This window comes from Sceloporus occidentalis, unplaced genomic scaffold (genome assembly GCF_023333645.1).
Source record: "Sceloporus occidentalis isolate IW3139 unplaced genomic scaffold, rSceOcc1.0.p SCAF_179, whole genome shotgun sequence".
Lineage (NCBI taxonomy): Eukaryota > Metazoa > Chordata > Lepidosauria > Squamata > Phrynosomatidae > Sceloporus > Sceloporus occidentalis.
Window position 1 is genome coordinate 975,599 of NW_028317159.1, and position 20,665 is coordinate 996,263.

At 37.9% G+C, this 20,665-nt stretch overlaps 1 protein-coding gene across 1 annotated transcript; it reads left to right on the forward strand.

The window, feature by feature from the left end:
• Positions 1-5,779: 5,779 nt before the first annotated feature.
• LOC149278828 (protein-glutamine gamma-glutamyltransferase E-like) lies at positions 5,780-20,376 on the forward strand. The gene is made up of 13 exons (XM_089501708.1): positions 5,780-5,786; positions 8,013-8,153; positions 9,058-9,300; positions 10,033-10,151; positions 10,708-10,836; positions 10,927-11,104; positions 12,263-12,398; positions 13,368-13,471; positions 14,109-14,351; positions 14,797-15,444; positions 16,641-16,798; positions 18,247-18,380; positions 20,229-20,376. The coding sequence occupies exons 1-13, from the start codon at positions 5,780-5,782 to the stop codon at positions 20,374-20,376; spliced, it is 2,388 nt and encodes a 795-aa protein (XP_089357834.1).
• The last annotated feature ends 289 nt before the right edge of the window (positions 20,377-20,665 follow it).

A 20,665-nucleotide genomic window follows, 5' to 3' on the forward strand; every position in this document is an offset into this window, starting at 1 on the left:
AGGGCAGTTTATATGTGTGTGTGTGTGTGTAAGGGCAGTGTATGTGTGTGTGTGTGTGTGTGTGTGTAAGGGCAGTGTATATGTGTGTGTGTGTGTGTGTGTGTAAGGGCAGTGTATGTGTGTGTGTGTGTGTGTGTAAGGGCAGCGTATATGTATATGTGTGTGTGTGTGTGTGTAAGGGCAGTGTATATGTGTGTGTCTGTAAGGGCAGTGTATATATGTGTGTGTGTGTGTGTAAGGGCAGTGTATATGTGTGTGTGTGTGTAAGGGCAGTGTGTGTGTGTGTGTGTAAGGGTAGTGTATATATGTGTGTGTGTAAGGGTAGTGTATATGTGTGTGTGTGTGTGTGTGTAAGGGTAGTGTATATATGTGTGTGTGTAAGGGTAGTGTATATGTGTGTGTGTGTGTGTAAGGGCAGTGTATGTGTGTGTGTGTGTGTGTGTGTGTGTAAGGGCAGTGTATATGTGTGTGTGTGTGTGTGTAAGGGCAGTGTATGTGTGTGTGTGTGTGTAAGGGCAGCGTATATGTATATGTGTGTGTGTGTGTGTGTAAGGGCAGTGTACATGTGTGTGTGTGTGTGTGTGTGTGTAAGGGCAGTGTATATGTGTGTGTGTGTAAGGGCAGTGTATATATATATATATATATGTGTGTGTGTGTGTGTGTGTAAGGGCAGTGTATGTGTGTGTGTGTAAGGGCAGTGTATGTGTGTGTGTGTAAGGGCAGTGTATATGTATATGTGTGTGTAAGGGCAGTGTATATGTATATGTGTGTGTGTGTGGGCAGTGTATATGTGTGTGTGTGTGTGTGTGTGAGGGTAGTGTATATGTATGTGTGTGTGTGTGTGTAAGGGCAGTGTATATGTGTGTGTGTGTAAGGGCAGTGTATATGTGTGTGTTAAGGGCAGTGAACGTGTGTGTGTTTATGGGCAGGTGTGTGTGTAAGGGTCCTGGGAGGGAGGCTAACATTAGCCTTTTTTCATTTAAAAAAATCTCTGCTGCTGTGGACTACTATTCCAATGATACTTAGCCAGCATTATGGTGGACACCTGGCTGGGTGAGAATGAGAATTTTTGTTCACAGCTAGCATCTGCAGCTTTACTGTTGCTGCACTTCCCATGACGCTCAGCCAGCATCATGGCAGTATGTCTGGCTGAGTCTCATGGGAATTTAATTCAATGTGTTGCATGACTGCTGACAAAACAAAGTGTGTGAGTGTGTGTGTGTGTGAGATTTAAAAAAAAAAAGTGAAATGTGAGGTATGTGCTAGTATCTGTGTGTGTAAGTGAGGCTGTAAGTCTGTGTAAGAAGTATATTACTGTATCTGTGTATGTTGGCGTGTTTATGATACTGTGGGTGTAAGTATGTTACTGTATGGGTGTATGATACTGTGGGTGTATGATACTGTGGGTGTATGATACTGTGGGTGTATGATACTGTGGGTGTAGGTATGTTCAACAAAAAAACATACAGAAAGGGGAGCACAGCCTAAAGAGCATAAAAAGCATCCACATTGAGATTCCCGGGCTGCTGCTAAAATAATAAAGTAAAGTAGTATAAAATACTAAAGTACACAAAACGGAGCAAGAATAAATATTGGATATTTCGTCACACTATATGGCCATATATTGCTTAGCCCCCCACTACATCAAAGTACCCTAATTTCAGCAAGTGCTATCTAATTAAGCATATTGCTTACCAAGGAGCTGAATCAGTGGGACTCTAATGCAATTTAAAGCCTTTTCTGGACACTATTAATGACTCGCCTGCGTGGTATTAACCTTCAAATATGCACAAAATATATACTGGAAGGGGAGCACAGCCCAAAGAGCATAAATGGCATATACATTCACATTCCCGGGATGGTGCTATAATATTAATGACAAATAAGCTTATCACCACTCACGGATTATATATCTCAAGTTCACATCTCACAAGTAATACAATCCAGAACATTGAATAACAGGTCATAAAATGTGCATAATATGCAAGGTATGAAATTTAGGGGTCTAATTCTTCTGCATCATGCCCAGACCCTCACCATTATCTCCCCATGCGATAAAATTAAGCTAAAACATTTTTCTATATCACTGTTCCTTGGGGGGTGATACGTTTAGTATAAAAAACATTTCTATAGCTAAAGCTCACCCATGAGAAATTTTATCCAAAATAAGTTATTTAACTTTACTATTTCATAATATTTCACATTTTGATGGTACTGTTGCCTAAACGTATTTTGTGTAAAATGATCTAATGCATAACTCATAATGTGCTATAAACATGTTCCTGGAAAAATACTGGCCACTGGAAAATATACTATTTTGAAAACACTATGGTTATACAAGTTGTGATTAAAAATGGTCATCTTCTGACGTCCAAATATACAGGACTTTACTTGGGATAATGATAAAGAATTGAAAGGGCAGTAGTGTCCAGATTTTTTTTTTTACCATACATCACTGAAACAATATTTAGTTTACTTAGCTATACAAGCAGCTGGTATAGGGTAGAAAAATAATGACATCATTGGTTAAGTCTGGTTGAACTGTTTGATATGTTTAAATTGTAAGCTTATTTTTCACCGAAATTTAACAAAATGCATAATGTAACTAGAAGAAAGTGGTTTTTACTGGATTGTAAAATATATAAATATTTCCACATGAAACCTATTTTTTACAAGTTTTAACATATATGATGCACTTTCCTTTTTAAAGCCAATATTGAGGGGAAAGGAAGGTTCTCTGTGTCACTGCACAAAGCACCTTATCAAAGTTCCAAAATTTTCTTCTAGGCTCATATTTTAACAGGGAAATTTCCCAGGGGTGCCCCAACTTTCTGCTTGTTACACATCAGTTAAGGGGCATTTTAAGAATTATCCGTTTTCGCCCTTGACGTTCTTCTCTTCTTAATTGTGTTCTAATTCAACTGTACATTACACATTTAGGTTTACATTTGTTATTCATAAAATAACATCTTTTTTTATAAGCCAAATTGTCTGCCAAACAACCTATGCGATACAATATGCTTTCAAGTCTGGCAAAATTACAGAGGGTAACCAAGCTTAACCAAGCTATAATTATCTCTCTAGTTCAACCCATCATCAAGAAGTGTTTCAGAAACTATATCACCCAGACACAACCCAGATTGGGTCATCGCCTCAACCTGAACTACTGAGTGAGTACACAAAAACAATAAATCCAACAATAAAAACAATATTAGATAGATATTATACACCACCAATAAAGAGGTCATCCATTAAAATCATCAATTAAACAATTAAAATAACATCAAATGGATCAGAACTACAGTGCAGACATTGTTAACGTTGTAGCTGGAAAAGGCTGATTTCAATGGAATATCTTCATAGGTGTACAGGGGCCCTTTGTCACTCCCATCACTCCTGTGTTCCAATGGCCCTTTATCACTCCTATCACTCCTGTGTTCCAATGGCCCTTTATCACTCCCATCACTCCTGTGTTCCAATGGCCCTTTATCACTCCCATCACTCCTGTGTTCCAATGGCCCTTTATCACTCCCATCACTCCTGTGTTCCAATGGCCCTTTATCACTCCCATCACTTCTGTGTTCCAATGGCACATTTTGTTCACCGCTAATCCAAGTTCAAGTTTAAAAGCCCTTTTGCAATTATGTTACAGCTAGAAATTTCCTTGTTTTCCAGTTAGTTACATTCCCACAGGTGAATGATGGACAGCTTTCAAACATAAACAATAATTGTATCTGTATGTAAAGCTGGTCTGTATACATTGGCAGAATGAGAAGCTATGAAAAAGCTTGTGTTTCATGCATATGTTGTGATATGTTTCTGCCATAGGTAATGGGAACATAAGTAATCGGAACTTCTTAAATGATACGGCTTTGTCAGTCATAATGACATGACTACCCCGATGTTGAGCATTTTAATCGTGTTATGAAAATCCACTTCTTTTGCACAAAGTGTCAACCAGATGAAATTACCGGTAATAGAACTCTTCTGGATCAGTTCAAGTCAAATTGTAGCTGACTCGTTGTCACACTGCACAACTAAATCACTGTCCAAAAGTCATATTTTTAAGATGTGTGCTAATGAAAGAAAGGTGTTTTCATAAAGTAAGTTAATGTGTAGCTTCATAAATTGCTAGGTTACATATCTTGCACTTGCTCATAGTATCTTCCACATTGTGCGACTATATAGATATACAATTGACTATATAGCACACAATACACTAATGCTGGCGGTACTTTTTAACAAATTATGGTTAACAATTTGCATTCAAGAGAGGCACACAAGCGCCTGCTATTTGATGGGTTAATATTGGGCACCCAACGTTCCCTTGGTGTCACCAAAACATACAAGATATTTTCTCATCCCACTCCAAAACTGGACTTTCAATGTTTTTAAAACACTCTCAGGATCTTCAAGGCACATGGATAAAACTGTCAGGATCACCCTGCTCGGTTTACAGTACATAATCTAATTAGTTATTAGTGAAATTAATAGAACTCTTCTGGATCAGTTCACAATTCACTTTGTGGTTTTATTTTTTACAAACAATCTAATGCTTTTGGTGTCACCTATGCTTTCTTGCAATTGTTGGATTTATACTGAACCTATGGTTGGCGATGTATACTTGATGGCAGTCGCACTAAATAATTAGACATTTAGGTACATCTCAAACAGCAACTCGTCTGTTCACCAAAAGTTTGGTGTGTCCAACTACAAATATTTTCAACTGAATTGGATATGAACCTGCTTATAAAACAAAAAACATAAAAAAAAATAAAAAACATTTTATGCAAAAAGGGGTGTTATCCAGTGAAGGGTGTCTCACTTTCTATCCACCCTTTCATACTTGGTGTTAACTCACTGAGCATGCAGGGGGTTCTCTGTTGCTTATTCCATTTTGATTTAAGGAGTGGAAAGGACAATCCACCGAATGGTGGCAGTGCTCATCCCTTCCTCCCACCGTGTATGAAATGGCTAATTTTAGAAAACTGTTCCATCCGAATTCAACTCACCTCTAACTTCATTAAAATGTTGAATCATTCATTGATATCTAAATTAGTGGGATTTGTTAAACTCAACATACCATGAATAACCCCAATAATCACAAGCATGAACCTTCTCTATATTTACCCAAAGAACTGCCTGAAAAATGAAACTAAGCATTCCTAAGAGGATGGTTAAGTAACTAATGGTTTTTCAAATCCTAGTGCAGTCATCCCATAGTTTTGAATAAACTTTACCAAAGAGGCTTTACTATTATCCTTCTGCACCCTGTCCATGACAACTCCCTTAAGCTTCATATAAACCTCATAACTTATAGAACATGTCACAAGTTGTAAAAATGACTTAGGACACCAAAAACTAGGACAGACACGTTTGTAGGATTGGGTTGAAAGTCTCTCGAGCTTGTTAAAAGGCTAGCTATTTATATTAATCAATGCTTCATATTTAAACAACTGGTTCCAGTCATTGGTTATGCATCTCCTTCCTTACAAGACGTTGGAATTCATGCCAGACGGATGGGATATCTGACCTTGAGATATGGAATCTTCCCTTTGGCCCTTCCGGGCTTCTTGTCAGGAATGAACCAGGAAGTGAACACTTTCAGTGTAAGCATTAAGGCATCTCCCATTAACGATCTAATAAAACACTCCGTCACAGGAATTTTAATAGCAAGGGCAGCAAAGCTGATACAAATAATGATTGATTCACATCTAGGCAGTAGTTTGTCAGAGCTGTACTAACTAGGCACATCTAGCAGAAGGAACATTGAGCCACCATGGAAGGTAAGACCAACTTCTAGTAAACTGTAAACTTTATAATAGTAAATTGTCTAACCCAAGAGCTGTATTGACTATAGACAGTATATCAGTAATTCATATTTTATGAAACACACGTCTACCCATGTGTGTAATATGTCACACGCAACAGCTACTACTTTTTCATTTATTTTATACATTGGATAGCTCATTTTAAAAAATAGCATTTGTTTAATGTTTGTTAGGTTCATATTGCCTTAAGTAGATCTATAGAACATTTTTGTCATTTTATTTTTGTCTTTTGGGACGTACATAGTATATTCTATTGAAACAATGTTTTGTGTATATTTGTGTCATATTATATGCTGTCCATCACTGGTTACATTTTTTTTGCTTATTTTACTTGGCCTGTGTTGAGGACAAATCCCTTTTTATAATATGTAAATTTGATCATTTCAAGAGAACAAAAAATACCTGATTTCATGTTAATTTCACTGTAATACTTGAGTTCTAAATAATACATTTTAGTGAGAACTTTGGAAATTTAACAATTAGAACTTTTTATTAAATGGTTTATTAGAATGCAAATAAAGAAGCCAAAAGTCAAAATTGTAGCTGACTCGTTGTCACAATGCATGGCTAAATCACTGTCCAAAATTCATAGCAATTATAAGATGTTAGCTAATGAAAGAAAGATGTTTTCATAAAGTAAGTTAATGTGTAGCTTCATAAATTGCTGGTTATATATCTTGCACTTGCTCATAGTATCTTCCACATTGTGGGACTATATAGATATACAATTGACTATATAGCACACAATACACTAATACTGGTGGTACTTTTTAACAAATTTTGGTTAACAATTTGCATTCGAGAGAGGCACACACGCACTTACCTGCTATTTGATTGAGTTGGTGGTAATAGTTCAAAATATTAACCAATCTGCCCAATGGGCACCTGTTCATGTTAAATTAACATTCCCTTGGTGTCACCAAAACCTACAAGATTTTTTCTCATCCCTCTCCAAAACTGGGCTTTCAATTTTTCCAAAGCACTCTCAGGATCTTCAAGGCACATGGATAAAACTGTCAGGATCACCCTGCTCGGTTTACAGTACATAATCTAATTAGTTATTTTGATGTCAGGTAACTTTTAAAAATATCCGTCTGAGGAATCCTTGCCAGTTTGTGCCAGGACTTGTGTTAGTTATTCTAAGCCTTTATGCAGAAGCCTTATGGTAGCGTATTTAGGGTATGGTTTAGGTTTAATATATCTATACCAATAGTATTCTACAAAACCCTGATGTTTAGTAACGGCACTGCTATACTATGAAATACAACATTGTTTTAGCTTGTTAGCTGTAATTGTATATTTTTTCAAATCACTTATTCAATTGAATTTATACGTGATTTATTTGGTCATACTTTCTTTTTAAATCAATCATTTTGGGCGTGTTACTATGCCATGTGCTCAACGTGTCTGGATGACTTCACTCTCATTGCTATGACATTTTGAAGTGATGAGCAGCAACATTCATGACAACTGGCCATGAGGAAACATGCACTGGGCATGCACTGAGCGAGGAATCTATGAGACAGAGTGAAGCCTAAACAATGATGCTATGAAATATTGCTAAGGACTGTCCGCTGTAACAATGTCATTATGTGCATTAAAGATTGTTAGAAGACTCAGACACAAATACTCTTAGCGAATTAAGTCCATCACACTGAGAGTTCAAAGGGAATTAGGGAGCTGTCATTTTTCATAACGATAAAAGGAAGAAATGTCTTGGATGTTGGCGCTTAATAAGACGCTTTGACATTAGGCTTAGTCATTAGTGATACCACCTTGACATAAATCCTTTGAATTAAGTAAGACCATCCCTGTATTTGAAAGCGCACATTATTATGTATTATTATGGAGCATTTGCCACGAATATACTGTGTAAGCATTGATTGAAGAAATTATATAGACAAACATATAGACTGAAAGAGGATTCATAAGTTATTATGGGAACTACCAACAGCAGGAGTGAGACTAGGAAAGATAATAAAGTTGGGAGGCACTTTAAGTGACGACAGTGCGACCGATAGAGGCCATACATTATGTTTCTATGCTCATGTAGCACCTGATATGCAGCTGGAGTAGCGCGTATGGAGTGATGTCGGGCAGCGGCCCACTGGGGATGTTATGGATACACAGTATTTTCTAAATAATTAACTTGACCCTTTTGATTGTGTTCTGTTTACTTAGAATCCAACAAGAAGGCACACCACACGGACATGTATAATAGCTCTGAGCTAATACTGAGGAGAGGACAGTCCTTCCGGACAACGCTGGAATTTAGCAAACCTCTGAATGATTGGCAGAGCATTGTGTTTACTGCACAAACCGGTAATCATAACTAAATCATATAAAAATACAGTAAGTGTTTTACAGGGCCACCCATACGCAGCGCCAAGTGGGACACCTACAACCTTTTTTCCTCGAATTTCATCTCTAATGTTTATACAGAATGCTCTGATTCCCAATTGCACTGGGCATTAACATTAAGACGACATTGGTTATTGTATCAAGCAGGTTATTGTTCGGTTCTCAGTGGCACTAAGCAAAAGGTCTAGGGGACCCAATACATCATGAAAAGTATCATTACATGTAAAGTGAGGAGCACAATGCCAATTACAAAAAGTTAACAAAGATATATCATCACCTGATCTACAGGGTCGTCTTCTTAATAGAAACATGGAATTTGATGGTAGATAAGAGCTATTCGGCCCATCTAGTCTTCCCATTTGTCCTGATGTAGAGACTCAGACCTTACTCAGTCCTCATCTTCAGAATAGCTTTATGCATAGCCCACGCCTGTTTAAATTACAACTAAACCTCTGACCCCCTAGTTGATTGCTGCTTAACATACCTACATGGTGGTTAGTCTAGAAGACTCACTATAGCAAGAATAATAAAGCCGATTGTACTCATTTTGGCACTACTACATGGTAGCTAAAGTGAGAGGTTCAACCAGCAGGCTGCAACTGTGCTCTATACAACCCTAACTTTTTTATACTGAAGTGTCATACTACCAAATAAGTTAATACTGCTTATTTCCGCTTATTAAATGTTAGAGAGTGACCCTTTATTTTTTTATTACAGCCTAAATATGAGCAAAATGTATAACTTATTTTAAAAGATTTTAACAACCAAAAATGTTAATTCTGTAAAACCTAAACAAACTGAACTTACACAGTGTCTATACAAAGGGGGTTTATAATTCTTCTGTGATCTGCTTTATTTTCTAAAGGTCCACCGGATGCACAAGCCCATAACACTACAGTGCAGTTTGCCTTGTCTAATTCATGGACCAGTGGGATGTGGAGTGCTGTGCTAGAATCTAGCCCTGGAAATTCTCTACAAGTTATTATGTGCAGCCCAGCGAATGCAATCATAGGGAGATACCGCCTCTCTGTTAGCATCGCTATCATGGGAGAAATATCCACATACTCGCTTGGGCAGTTTATCCTGCTTTTTAATCCTTGGTGCCTAGGTAACTCTACTTTCCTTACTTTTGCATGGACAAAAACTGAGATATCCAGTTTAGGGGTTGATTTACAAACCAGTATTATATGGCATGTTTTGAATATATTATAGGTGAAATGAGGTCACAATATTATATAAATAATATAAATAATATATAAAAAAAATATATATATATATACATATATTTTTTTATATTATTTATATATATATATATATATATATATATATATATATATATATATATATATATAATATAAAAAAGAATTCAGTTCCTTTTCTGAAGTTAAGGCCACTAATCAGTGATCAATAAAGTGACCGCATAAACATAACTAAAGATATCAACCATATAATGTATCAAATGCTCTAAATAGACCCATTAAATATTTGTGTGAATGATACACATAGGGTTGTCATTTGATATGGTTTGGTGGTTGTTAAGTCCTAGCAAATGCCATCTGCAGCACTAGTCTAGCCACTTCCCTAGAGGGATTTATTTACATGGATATGCGCATGTTGTAATAAGTTATCTTACAGTTCCACCCTGCCCAAAGTTTTTTTTAACATGGCCCGGGCTATTGTTCTTTGCATTATTGTTATTGGTTTTATAGGACAGGGAAAGGATTGTACTTAATTACTAGATTACAAGTGCCTGATGATAGAAATACAGGTAGAATTAAGAAAACAATTACATCACACACATGATGGCATACCTTGAAAACACTATATTTTTCCCCCATAGATGATGATGTATATATGGCCAATGAAGATGAGCGGCAGGAGTATGTGCTAAATGATCATGGTATCATTTTCACGGGAAATGAGAAACATGTAGTTCCTCTAGGATGGAATTATGGCCAAGTAAGTGAAGCCATTTGTTGAGCTGACATTTAAAATGCAAATACAAGGTAAGGTGTACACTAAGCTATTGCGGACGTTAGATTTAGGGAGAATGATAAGACTAGCCTGAAGAACTCTTGTAAAAATAGGCCAATACGGGATGAGACTACATGTAGAAAACTGAGAAAGTGGGAAAATCTCATGAAATAAGGTACCTGGCCATTGGCATATCTTTCAAGCACAGCTTATTCCATCTAAGTTTCCCTTGACCTTTTCAGGTTTGCCCCTCTATCATTTGATGCATTCTTCCTAGGCGACTTAAAATTGTATACCTGAGTTCATGCCTCTTAGTAAGGAATTCATTTAAAAAACAAATGAAGAGCTACTTATATTTAAAATTAGTAAAATATAACCTATTTTTATCAAGTCTGATGAAGAAAGAAATACTTTCAAAAATGATAGATGTCCTTCCTGGTTAATTAAATACTGTAACCGATCTGGAATATGTTAAAAACATAAGACAGAGTTAGTAAAAAAAAACAAAAAAAAACCCACAAATTTCTCTTGTATTAACCAGTTTGAAAGAAACATCCTGAGTATCTGTATGGACATTCTGGACAGAAGCTTAAACTACCAGGCAGATCCATCAACAGATTGCTCCCAAAGAAACAGTCCTATATATGTGGGGAGAGTTATCAGTGCTATGGTAAGAAAACATGTTCTGCACCTAAAACAAGTGGAGTACTGAATGTTTTTTTTTTAAAGGCAGTTCATGTATAACCTCTCTAATAAATAGATTAACAGCAATGAAGATTATGGAGTACTGGAGGGAAAATGGGAAAAAGACTTCTCGGATGGTGTAGACCCAAATCATTGGAATGGAAGTGTTGAGATTCTTTGGACCTGGCAGCGTGATGAATATAGGCCGGTAAAATATGGCCAGTGCTGGGTCTTTGCTGCTGTTATGTGCACAGGTATGTTTCACATCAATAAAATAGAATGCCATCAAATAAAATAAGATAAAATGCCCTTCTGTAAATGGTTTGACCCAAGACCAGGTACATCTCACATGATGAGTCACAATTTATTTAAAGTCAAGGAACCTTCAACAGACAATAACTATAAACAAATATGTCTTTGGTGGAATAACTTGTATACAAGTAGTGTTTCATCGATGAACATTGTACAATAATTTTGAAAGCTACTACAACATCAGATTCAAATAAACTAAATTTAAGTATAGAAGGTAGTTTCAAGAATGTAGAAGGATCCAAGCCTGGCTCTGATGCCAACCTATCGATATTATTACCTTCTTTGGGCCTGGCCAACACAGGTCGTGAAATCAACAACTCATCCTATGGACCTGAAAAAAAATTCCGTGAAAGTCTGTTAAATTTTAAATAGACTGAGTCACCACTTGCCCTCGTAAATGATATCCCACTATGCGCAACCAAGTGTTAGACCTAAGCTTGATACTTTACTCAATAGTCTAGTAATGGAATCGGTTATTTTAAGCACACCTCGTCTGTTAACCAAGTAAATAGAGAGAGTGCTCATCAATTAACAGCTAATTAGGTCACTTATATATTTTGCAAGCTTTTTTTAAATATTCATGTCAACATATTATTAAAAACAGATTTGTTTTTTTGCATGTTGTCATACAATGACACCAACACAATGTCCCATGTTTCATCGTTGTGTGCCCCATCACTTTCAGGGCACATGCTGTAAGCAGCAAGGTCCGCATTGTTTAGCTCAGAAGTCACCACATATCTTTTTGATTACAGTACCGATATGTCAGATCAGAACTTTAATGATTTAAATTCCTGAAGAATTACTACCGTCACTACTATGCTTATTCGAGTACAATAAGTATTCAAACATCTAAACTAGAAAAATAACTGCTTTTTTGCAACCATTTCAAAGGAAGAGGGAAAACCATTTAATAAGCCACAAATCAGAGGAAAATATATAATTAACATCATTGAGCACACATGACAAATTACTGTGTTCTTTTGCCAAGATATGTAATGTATTTATTTCTATTAAAGGATATGATATGTTAATTCCTTCCATCCCTTTCTGAGATGATCACATTATAATTATCTGTCTCCGTGTGATTGTTTTATTAGCGCTCAGATGTCTGGGCATTCCAACCAGGGTCATCACAAATTTCAACTCCGCCCACAACACGGACGCAAACATGAATGTGGATCTGCACTATGATACAGAAGGAAAATTTCTGGAGACGTCAGATGACAGCATATGGTATGCTTCTACCTTAAGTTTGTGCTCATTTGGTAAATATGATAAAAGCTAGCCAACTAAGTATCAGTTTGTTTTTATTATCGTCTTAAAAATATGAATAAAATATAAAAAGTTAAAAAAAATCCCTACATAAATGGGCATGCATTCATATAAAATGTTTTTTTTTAATTGAAATTTTAGAAATGGTTTCTATGTTATTTAAGCATAACGGAAAAATCCCACCTATCTAGACAACTGTTTTAAAGTGATGTTGCACCTATTCGGCTAATTAGTTTTATAAGTAAATGCCAGTCCAAAAGTCTCATGAAGAACTTTGGATGGGCAACGAGAAGCTGGAAAGCAGTGATGTCACATAACACGATGTAACATGACCTTGCGGTAAAACAAGGTTGTGCGAGCAGTCCAGAAAGAAAGCGGTGGCAGCTGGTAAGGTAAGGGTGAGTATGTATGTTAGAGAGGGAGTGTATGTATAAGTGTGCAGTGTAAGTGTGTGTGAGAGGTAGTATGTGTTAGCAAGAATGTCTATGTGTAAGTGTGTGGGTGAGCATGAATGTTTATGTAAATCTTTCTGTGTGAATGTGTAAGTATGTGAGCATTAATGTAAGTGTGTGGGTGAGCATGAATGTGTATGTGTAAGCATGAATCAGTTTGTGTGTTTGTATACAAGCATGAATGTGTGTCAGTGTTTGTAAGCAAGAATGTATTTATACAGCTTCATCAAATTATGTACCGCTCCTATAGATGGTGAATACAAAACGAACAATAATATAAGCATTAGATCCTGGTCTGGTGAGTTTACAGTCTATTAGACTATTGAGACAGAAGGTAAGGGATTGCTTGGGCAAGGACAGAAAAATAATGACACTTAGCACCCAAATTGTTAATTGGAATACATTGATGTCCATACATTATAACAACGACATTCAGTTCCATATTACATGATTCCTTAAATGTTACTGTTTAATGCAGGAACTTCCATGTCTGGAACGAGTCCTGGTTTATGCGTAGAGACCTTGGTTATTTCTACAGTGGCTGGCAGGTTCTGGATTCAACTCCTCAAGAGCAAAGCCAAGGTGATATACTGGGATAATGGGATGTAGTTTGAAAATCATGATAGAAAAATATCCCAAAATAGATCTTATCCTAAAGTTAAATTATTACGGTATTATATATATTGGTCAGCATTATGGGAAGCCCGAGGGATAAGAAAACAAGACTTACAGTAAACATAACACAAGTATTATTACAAAAGACAACAAAACATCAATTAATATGTATATTAAGGTGGAAACCATACTAATTCAAGTGAGGGCAAAATTGTGCACATAGGAAAAAAACAAAAACATTTATGTTCTTTTATGCATTTGCATTTATTGTTCAAAGTGTTTTAAGTAAAAATCCCCTCAAATAAATGTGAATTGTATTGCTTGGAAAAAAACACAAACTAAGTGGTTTCCACAGCTATATTATAAATGCAGCGAACTCATGGGGTAGGGTGATATGGTTCTACCAGACACAAATTTGTGTTTCTACTACATTCAGTGATTCTCTGTCTCTATAACTAAATTATAGTTAAGCATGCATAAAATTAACTGAAGAACTAAATGGCCCTTCCATGCTTTCAAAAACATGTTAGTGCATGGGAATAGTATTGCTATTTGTGAATAGGCCTACATGTGTTAGAAGAGGATTTATATTTTCTGTCTCCAGGAATCTATCGCTGTGGTCCGTCCTCTGTCATCGCCGTGAAGGAGGGTGATGTTCATCTGGGGTACGATACTCCGTTTGTGTTTGCGGAAGTGAATGCAGATCGGGTTACCTGGATTCTGCATAAGGATGGCAGCAAAGAGAAAGCACATAGTGACACTAAATACGTTGGTCAATGCATCAGCACCAAGGCTGTGGGCAGCGATACTCGCATAGATGTTACACATAATTACAAATATCCAGAAGGTAATGTTTATCATAAAACAGTGATGTCCCATAACCGTTTCATTCACGTTGACTTCAATACTTTTTTATGCACGGATAAGCAGTATTCCTATAAGAGAAAATAGACAAGTTCCTAAAGGTCAACTATTATAGGAATCCAAAGTGGAAGCAGACTAACAACGGTCTACAATCTGACCACTTTTGTGTCCTACCAGTTTTTCTACATAATGCTGCATCCAGATCCAATTCACACAGCCTTAATTTGTTTTGGTCTTTGGAGAAGGAGAGGGGAGCACAAAGTAGTGACAAGCGATGCAATAAACTCAGCCCTTGTTACGCGTCTGTTTATTTTTAAGGCTCATACATTCAATATGGCCTCTAGCATAAAGCATTGTTTTGAATGTCATAACCTTAGCAAAATGGACATTTGCTAGGTCACATACTGTACTTTTTCTTTTCTACACAGGCTCTCCAGAAGAAAGGGAGGTGTTTGAGAAAGCCAGCAGAAATATGGGATATTACAGGCCTCCGCCAGAGCAAATCGGTAACAGACACAATACAACGAATAACAGAATTAGGAATGAGCCACCCATGAGACCTGTATCACCTGCAGGGCCTAACTTGCCGGAAACACCTTTAGGATATACACAACCTTCAACCCCTGCAAGAAACGCGTCGCCTTCAACCCCTGCAAGAAACGCGTTCCCCCCAACACCTACAAGAAATGTATTTCCTCCAACGCCTGAAAGAAACACACCATCTCCAAGCGTACTACCTTCATCGCCTGCAAGAAATGCTGTACCTCCATCCCATCGCAGAAATGCTGGATCTCCATCACGTGAGGGAAGTGCATTACCTCCAAGACCAACAGATGGATTCCGTGTAACACCCACCATACCTCCCCTTGAGGGTCCAGATATTTCTGGAAAGTTTAAGCTTCTCAGCCCTCTAGTTGTTGGGGATGATATTAACCTTCTTCTCTTTTTAAAGAACCTTACTCCCTACCACAGACCTGTCAAAGTAAATCTGAGCGCCTCTTGCATTCTGTACACAGGAAGACGGGTTTATGACATATTTACTGATCAAAAGTCATTGATTATAAGTCCAAGTCAAGGTGAGAACTAAAGCATTTTCTGACTCTTCAGTCAGTATTGATGTCTTTAGCACATAACCGATTTTTTAGGCCACTAACATTTTGTGTAGGTTAATTACTTTTTGTGTATTAACTGCAGTTTCACATACAGCCACCAGGTAGCTCTAGTTTAAGGAAAGCTAGGAAGCATTTACAACTTGCTGGGTAATGCTCATACCTGGGAACCTCTGGGCTCCGGCTACCCGGAGCCTTCCCTTGCGGGATGCGGCCAGGACTGCACACTGACATCAGCAGGCGGTCCCGCTGACGTTAATGGGAGTTCTCGCTGACGTCGGGGGGTGGTCCTGTGACGTCAGTAGGAGGTCCTGCTGACATTAATGGGAGCTCCCACTGACGTCAGGAGAGTTCCCGCTGACGTCGGGAGGAGTTCCCGCTGGCGGCAGCGAGAAACACCCCCATTTAAAGAGAAAATTGGGCAAGGAGCGGGCATTGTCAAGACCCCACTCCCACGACCCGGAGAAGCATCGCTCACCCGGCAATCTCCGGGCAAACCCAGAGAGTTCCCAGGTATGGTAATGCTCATGTGGTCTGCCAAATGTTGTTTATTACTCAGTTACTTGGCTGGAGTTGCAGGTTATATAATTCCGCCTTCCTTATATTGATTTGTATACAATATGAACAGTTTGTGTACAATAGTATCTTTCTTTACACGCTACATAAAATGAAGAATTAGTAATTTACTACTGAGATTATGCAGTCTGTGGATGTACAGATTTTGTATTTACATAAACCAAAACAAAGTGGCAACCTAGGGCCCCAGGCTTCATACGGTACATTTCCAAGCCCAGTCATGTTAAATACAATAAATAAAGGAATTAGGGGAAGTTACTTTTGCGGTAATCTTGTATGTATTAGGTTGGATTAAAGAAACGGGAACACAGGTTTATTTTGTGGTTGTTTGTTTAAAATTAGCCAACATCTAAAAGCTACAACAAAACTGAAATACAAAACAATATCCACTAGATGGTGGTATTTTTTTCTTCTTCGTCATCATTATCATTCATAAACTCCGTGCACTATGATGCACTAAATTAAGCGTATTTGAATATATGTTAACTGGAAGGACTAATCTAAACAAAAACACACTTTGTGACATTATATTACAATAATAGATTTACTTATATTATGGCCTAACGTCAGATGCTTTGTTTTCCCAGATGCACATATCTCCCTGCAGATTCCATATTCCCACTACCAAGGGTGTTTAAATAATGGAAATATGATCCAGGTGGTGGCACTGTGTGAATTACCTTTTGGTGAGAAAGTTCTTATAACAAAGGATCTAGTTCTGGAAAACCCACCCATTTACATTAAGGTAAGGCTACAGTAAGATCTCAGACTGTAGAATTAATGTAAATAATGCAAATACAAGTTAAACTATTCAGTATTCTCTCTGGAACTCATTCACAAAAATAGCAAGTCCTGGTTGCTTTTATTGTGCATTTTTTAATATGGGGCAAAATGTAACAAGTAACTACTTTTTATCTTGTAGGTCATTAGTATAATGAAAGTTTGTGTTGGGGTCAAGGGTGTACAAGATGAGAGAAGGTGGTGATATCCATGTGGTCTCTGAGCCCCATACCCAGGAAGGCCACTCACCGCCCTTCCCTCACCTATCGGTCTATTAACACACTCCCAAAAAGATATAGAGGAGTATATCCCTGCAGCCGCCTATAGAGTGCACTACATTTTAGATGGTATTCCTATGACCATCTGCAAGAGGATTTTCTGTTTATGGTGTGGGTTATTTAGTTCACCAAGTGTTTTTAGGTAGCCATTGGTTTATTGAGAATCCTGGAAGAGCTAATGCAACAATGGCTGGAGTAGTCACTGTTGGCTATTCTTGATGTAGGTAGGGTTGGATTTGGAACAAGCAATTTTGTCTAGCAATTATCTGCCAATTAATATATTTTGCTTATTATATTCCAGTTCACGAGATTGTGTTTTGTCCCCAGAGTCATTTGGTAGAATTTAGAGCTATAAAAAGTATAAACGCCTCTCCAAAGAAATAGGCTATCAAGAGAAAAGTATTTCAACATTACAGCTTTTATAAACTCAAGACCCTCTCCCTTATTTGGTTGTATGAGGGTTTTTCATTTAAATCTTATGTAGAATAAATTAATAGATCATTAGATATTTGGGTATCCATTTGGGGCTAAGCAATATCCTGCTGTCAAACACTGCAGAACCTCAAGTTGGTGGTTTTATTATCTGGTCAGCAATATATGGTATTCAAAATGAGTACATATAGCCGGTATGATAGCTCAGTTGGAAAATGCCCCTGACTGCAAAGTCTATCAAAAAACTTCAGGGTTGCAGATTCAAACCCCAGCCTGATAAAGCCACCTTGATGGAGTCGGTGAAACGAGCATTGTGTCTTTAAGTTATACTCCATGCAAACTAAAAATACTTTTTTCGTTAATATATATTATGGAGAAGTATGGAGAAATAGAAGTTTCCATTACCCACTGTGTCCTACTTTGACCATTTACACTTTTGTGCACAAATATGTTTTGAGCCACCTTTTTTTTGTTTTGTACACAAAGCATAAGTTAGCCTTAAAATATGAACGCCAATTATGGGTACAAATTCATCAGAAAGATGTGATTGAATTGAAATTGAATAAGCAGAATGGGTATTCTACTTATGATGAGCATTTACTTACCTTGTCACAATGTTCAAATTCATTCAAGGACAGTATCTGACCCTTGCAGACAGGACCTCTGCATTAACCTTAATTCTTTTTTCTTTCAATTCTAACAGGTCCTTGGGACAGCAGTGCATCAACAGACAATGACACTTGAGATCCGTTTCACAAATCCTCTAACTGTGGCAGTTAAAGATTGTTACCTTGTGGTTGAAGGCAGCGGCCTGGTGGATGGACAACTTTCAGCAGTGTGAGTATGAGCAGAAGTTTGATTCTGAGAAATATGTAACTAATTTGAACTTTCGTGATTCCATTAATTTCTGAAACCTAATCATGTGACATCTGTGAAAGTCCTTGGAAAGTTGTTTTTCAGTGCTCGACTTGTAGAAGCATTTCATTTCAAGTGTACAGTGAAGAAGTAACATGCTACTGCCCCTTTCAAGGACACATTCCACTTTCTTGTAAATGTGTATACACCAATCAGCCATAACATTATGACTACTGACAGGTGAAGTGAATAACACTGATAATCTTGTTATCATGGCACCTGTCAGTGGGTGGGATATATTAGGCAGCAAGTGAACATTGGACAAGCGTAAGGATCTGAGGGACTTTGACAAGTGCCGAATTGTGATGGCTAGATGACTGGGTCAGAGCATCTGCAAAACCAGACGTGCTACTGTAGCTCAAATTGCTGAAAAAAAGTTAATGCTGGTTCTGATAGAAAGCTGTCAGAACAAACAGTGCATCGCAGTTTGTTGCGTATTGGGGCTATGTAGCCGCAGACCAGTCAGGGTGCCCGTGCTGACCACTGTCCACTGCCAAAAGCGCCTATAATGGGCATGTGAGCATAAGCACTAAACCACAGAGCAATGGAAAAAGGTGAATCAAGTTTTCTTTTACATAACGTGGATGGCCAGGTGTGTGTGCGCAACGCTTAGCTGGAGAACACATGGCACCAGGATGCCTCCATGAGGCCCCATCTCGCAACAGGACGTAAAGGTCTTGGTGCCAGATACTAGAGGTCTAGTGGACTCCATGCCTTGACAGGTCAGACTTGTTTTGGCAGCAAAAGGAGGACCTACACAATATAGGCAAGGTGGTAATAATGTTATGGCTGATCAATGTATATGATTACATATCACATTGCTTAGTAGCTGCAGTTGTGGAGGTAGGTGAGGAGCGCAAGCCTAGGGCCGCTATGACACTGGTACTCCACTGGTGACGTTACACATATGGAGAAGTTGCCAAGTGGTCACTGACTAGCAGCATTCTCTGTCTTACAGAGCTACTGGCCCATGTGAACTGCCTTAGGTACAAGGCAGTTCCCTATCCTTCCTAAGGAAAGTGTCTTTTGTCCATAAGTATGATATAACCTTTATTTAATTCATTAAAATAGAGCCTTAGATACTCAGTCCTGCCAGACTGGGTCCAAAAGTTCCATATCGTATATTTTAAAGATGGAAAGTCCCATGCAGCTATGTCCAAGAGCACTCCTGCTCCAATGAGTGCACAATAAGACATCAATCCGAGAAAAGAAAACATTTCATAAGCGGCGGAATAACAAAAGTTTCGGGGCACACACACCCCTTTATCACTATGCACATACAATGGCAGAAACTGCTGAATGGAAGCATAGCTCCATATTTTTTAGAATCAGCTGTTGTGCTATTCATTTTTAACAGTAACTTTGTAGTAGCTACACGATACTTAACAGTAACTTTGTAGCAGCTACTCTGCTGCAATACATTATAATGTATGATAGGAGCTTCAGGACCCAGTCTGGCAGGATTGAATGCCAAAGGCTATATTCTAATGAATTAACCCGTTCACGACAATGTACATGTATGGGCTCACAATGCATTGTAATTAATGTGTTTAAGGACAGTCCATTGTCCTTAAGGGGTTAAATAAAGGATATATTTTACTTATGGATAGTGAACTCTTTTCCTGTTTAGTTTTGTTTTTCATATCTAGAAACTGATAGTGAAACTAGTAGTTCACAGCAGTAGGAGTGCCAGACATTGTCAAGTGCTGTTTCAGAATATTGAACCGTCACTGTTCGTTGACTGACGTTTTGACATTTTTTTTCATGCAGGGTGCCTTTCCTCAAACCTAAAGAGAAAATAAGGTTCAAGGTGGAGATAACACCTTACAGGACCGGCATGAGACAACTTATAGTGAATTTCAAATGTAAATACTTTTCAATTAAAGGATACAAGCAGCTGGAAGTAGTGTCCTTTTAACAATAAATAAAGTAACAGTGACGTAAAGTCTATGACGGTAATTATTTATAAAGCATGTTGTGACGGAAGCCTCCATCACTGGGGCCACTGGAGAAGCCTGACTGCCAGCCTCCTCCCTATTGACTATGGGCCCTGGGTTTGTAAAGACTTCTGTGGCTACCCCCAGCAGTATCATCTCATCATTGGCTGAGGGGATTATCTCCAGCAGACAGCCAGGATCTGCCACCAGGGAGTGACCACCATTCTTTGATGTTTAATGTTGTATAAATCAGTCTCCCCCCACCTATTG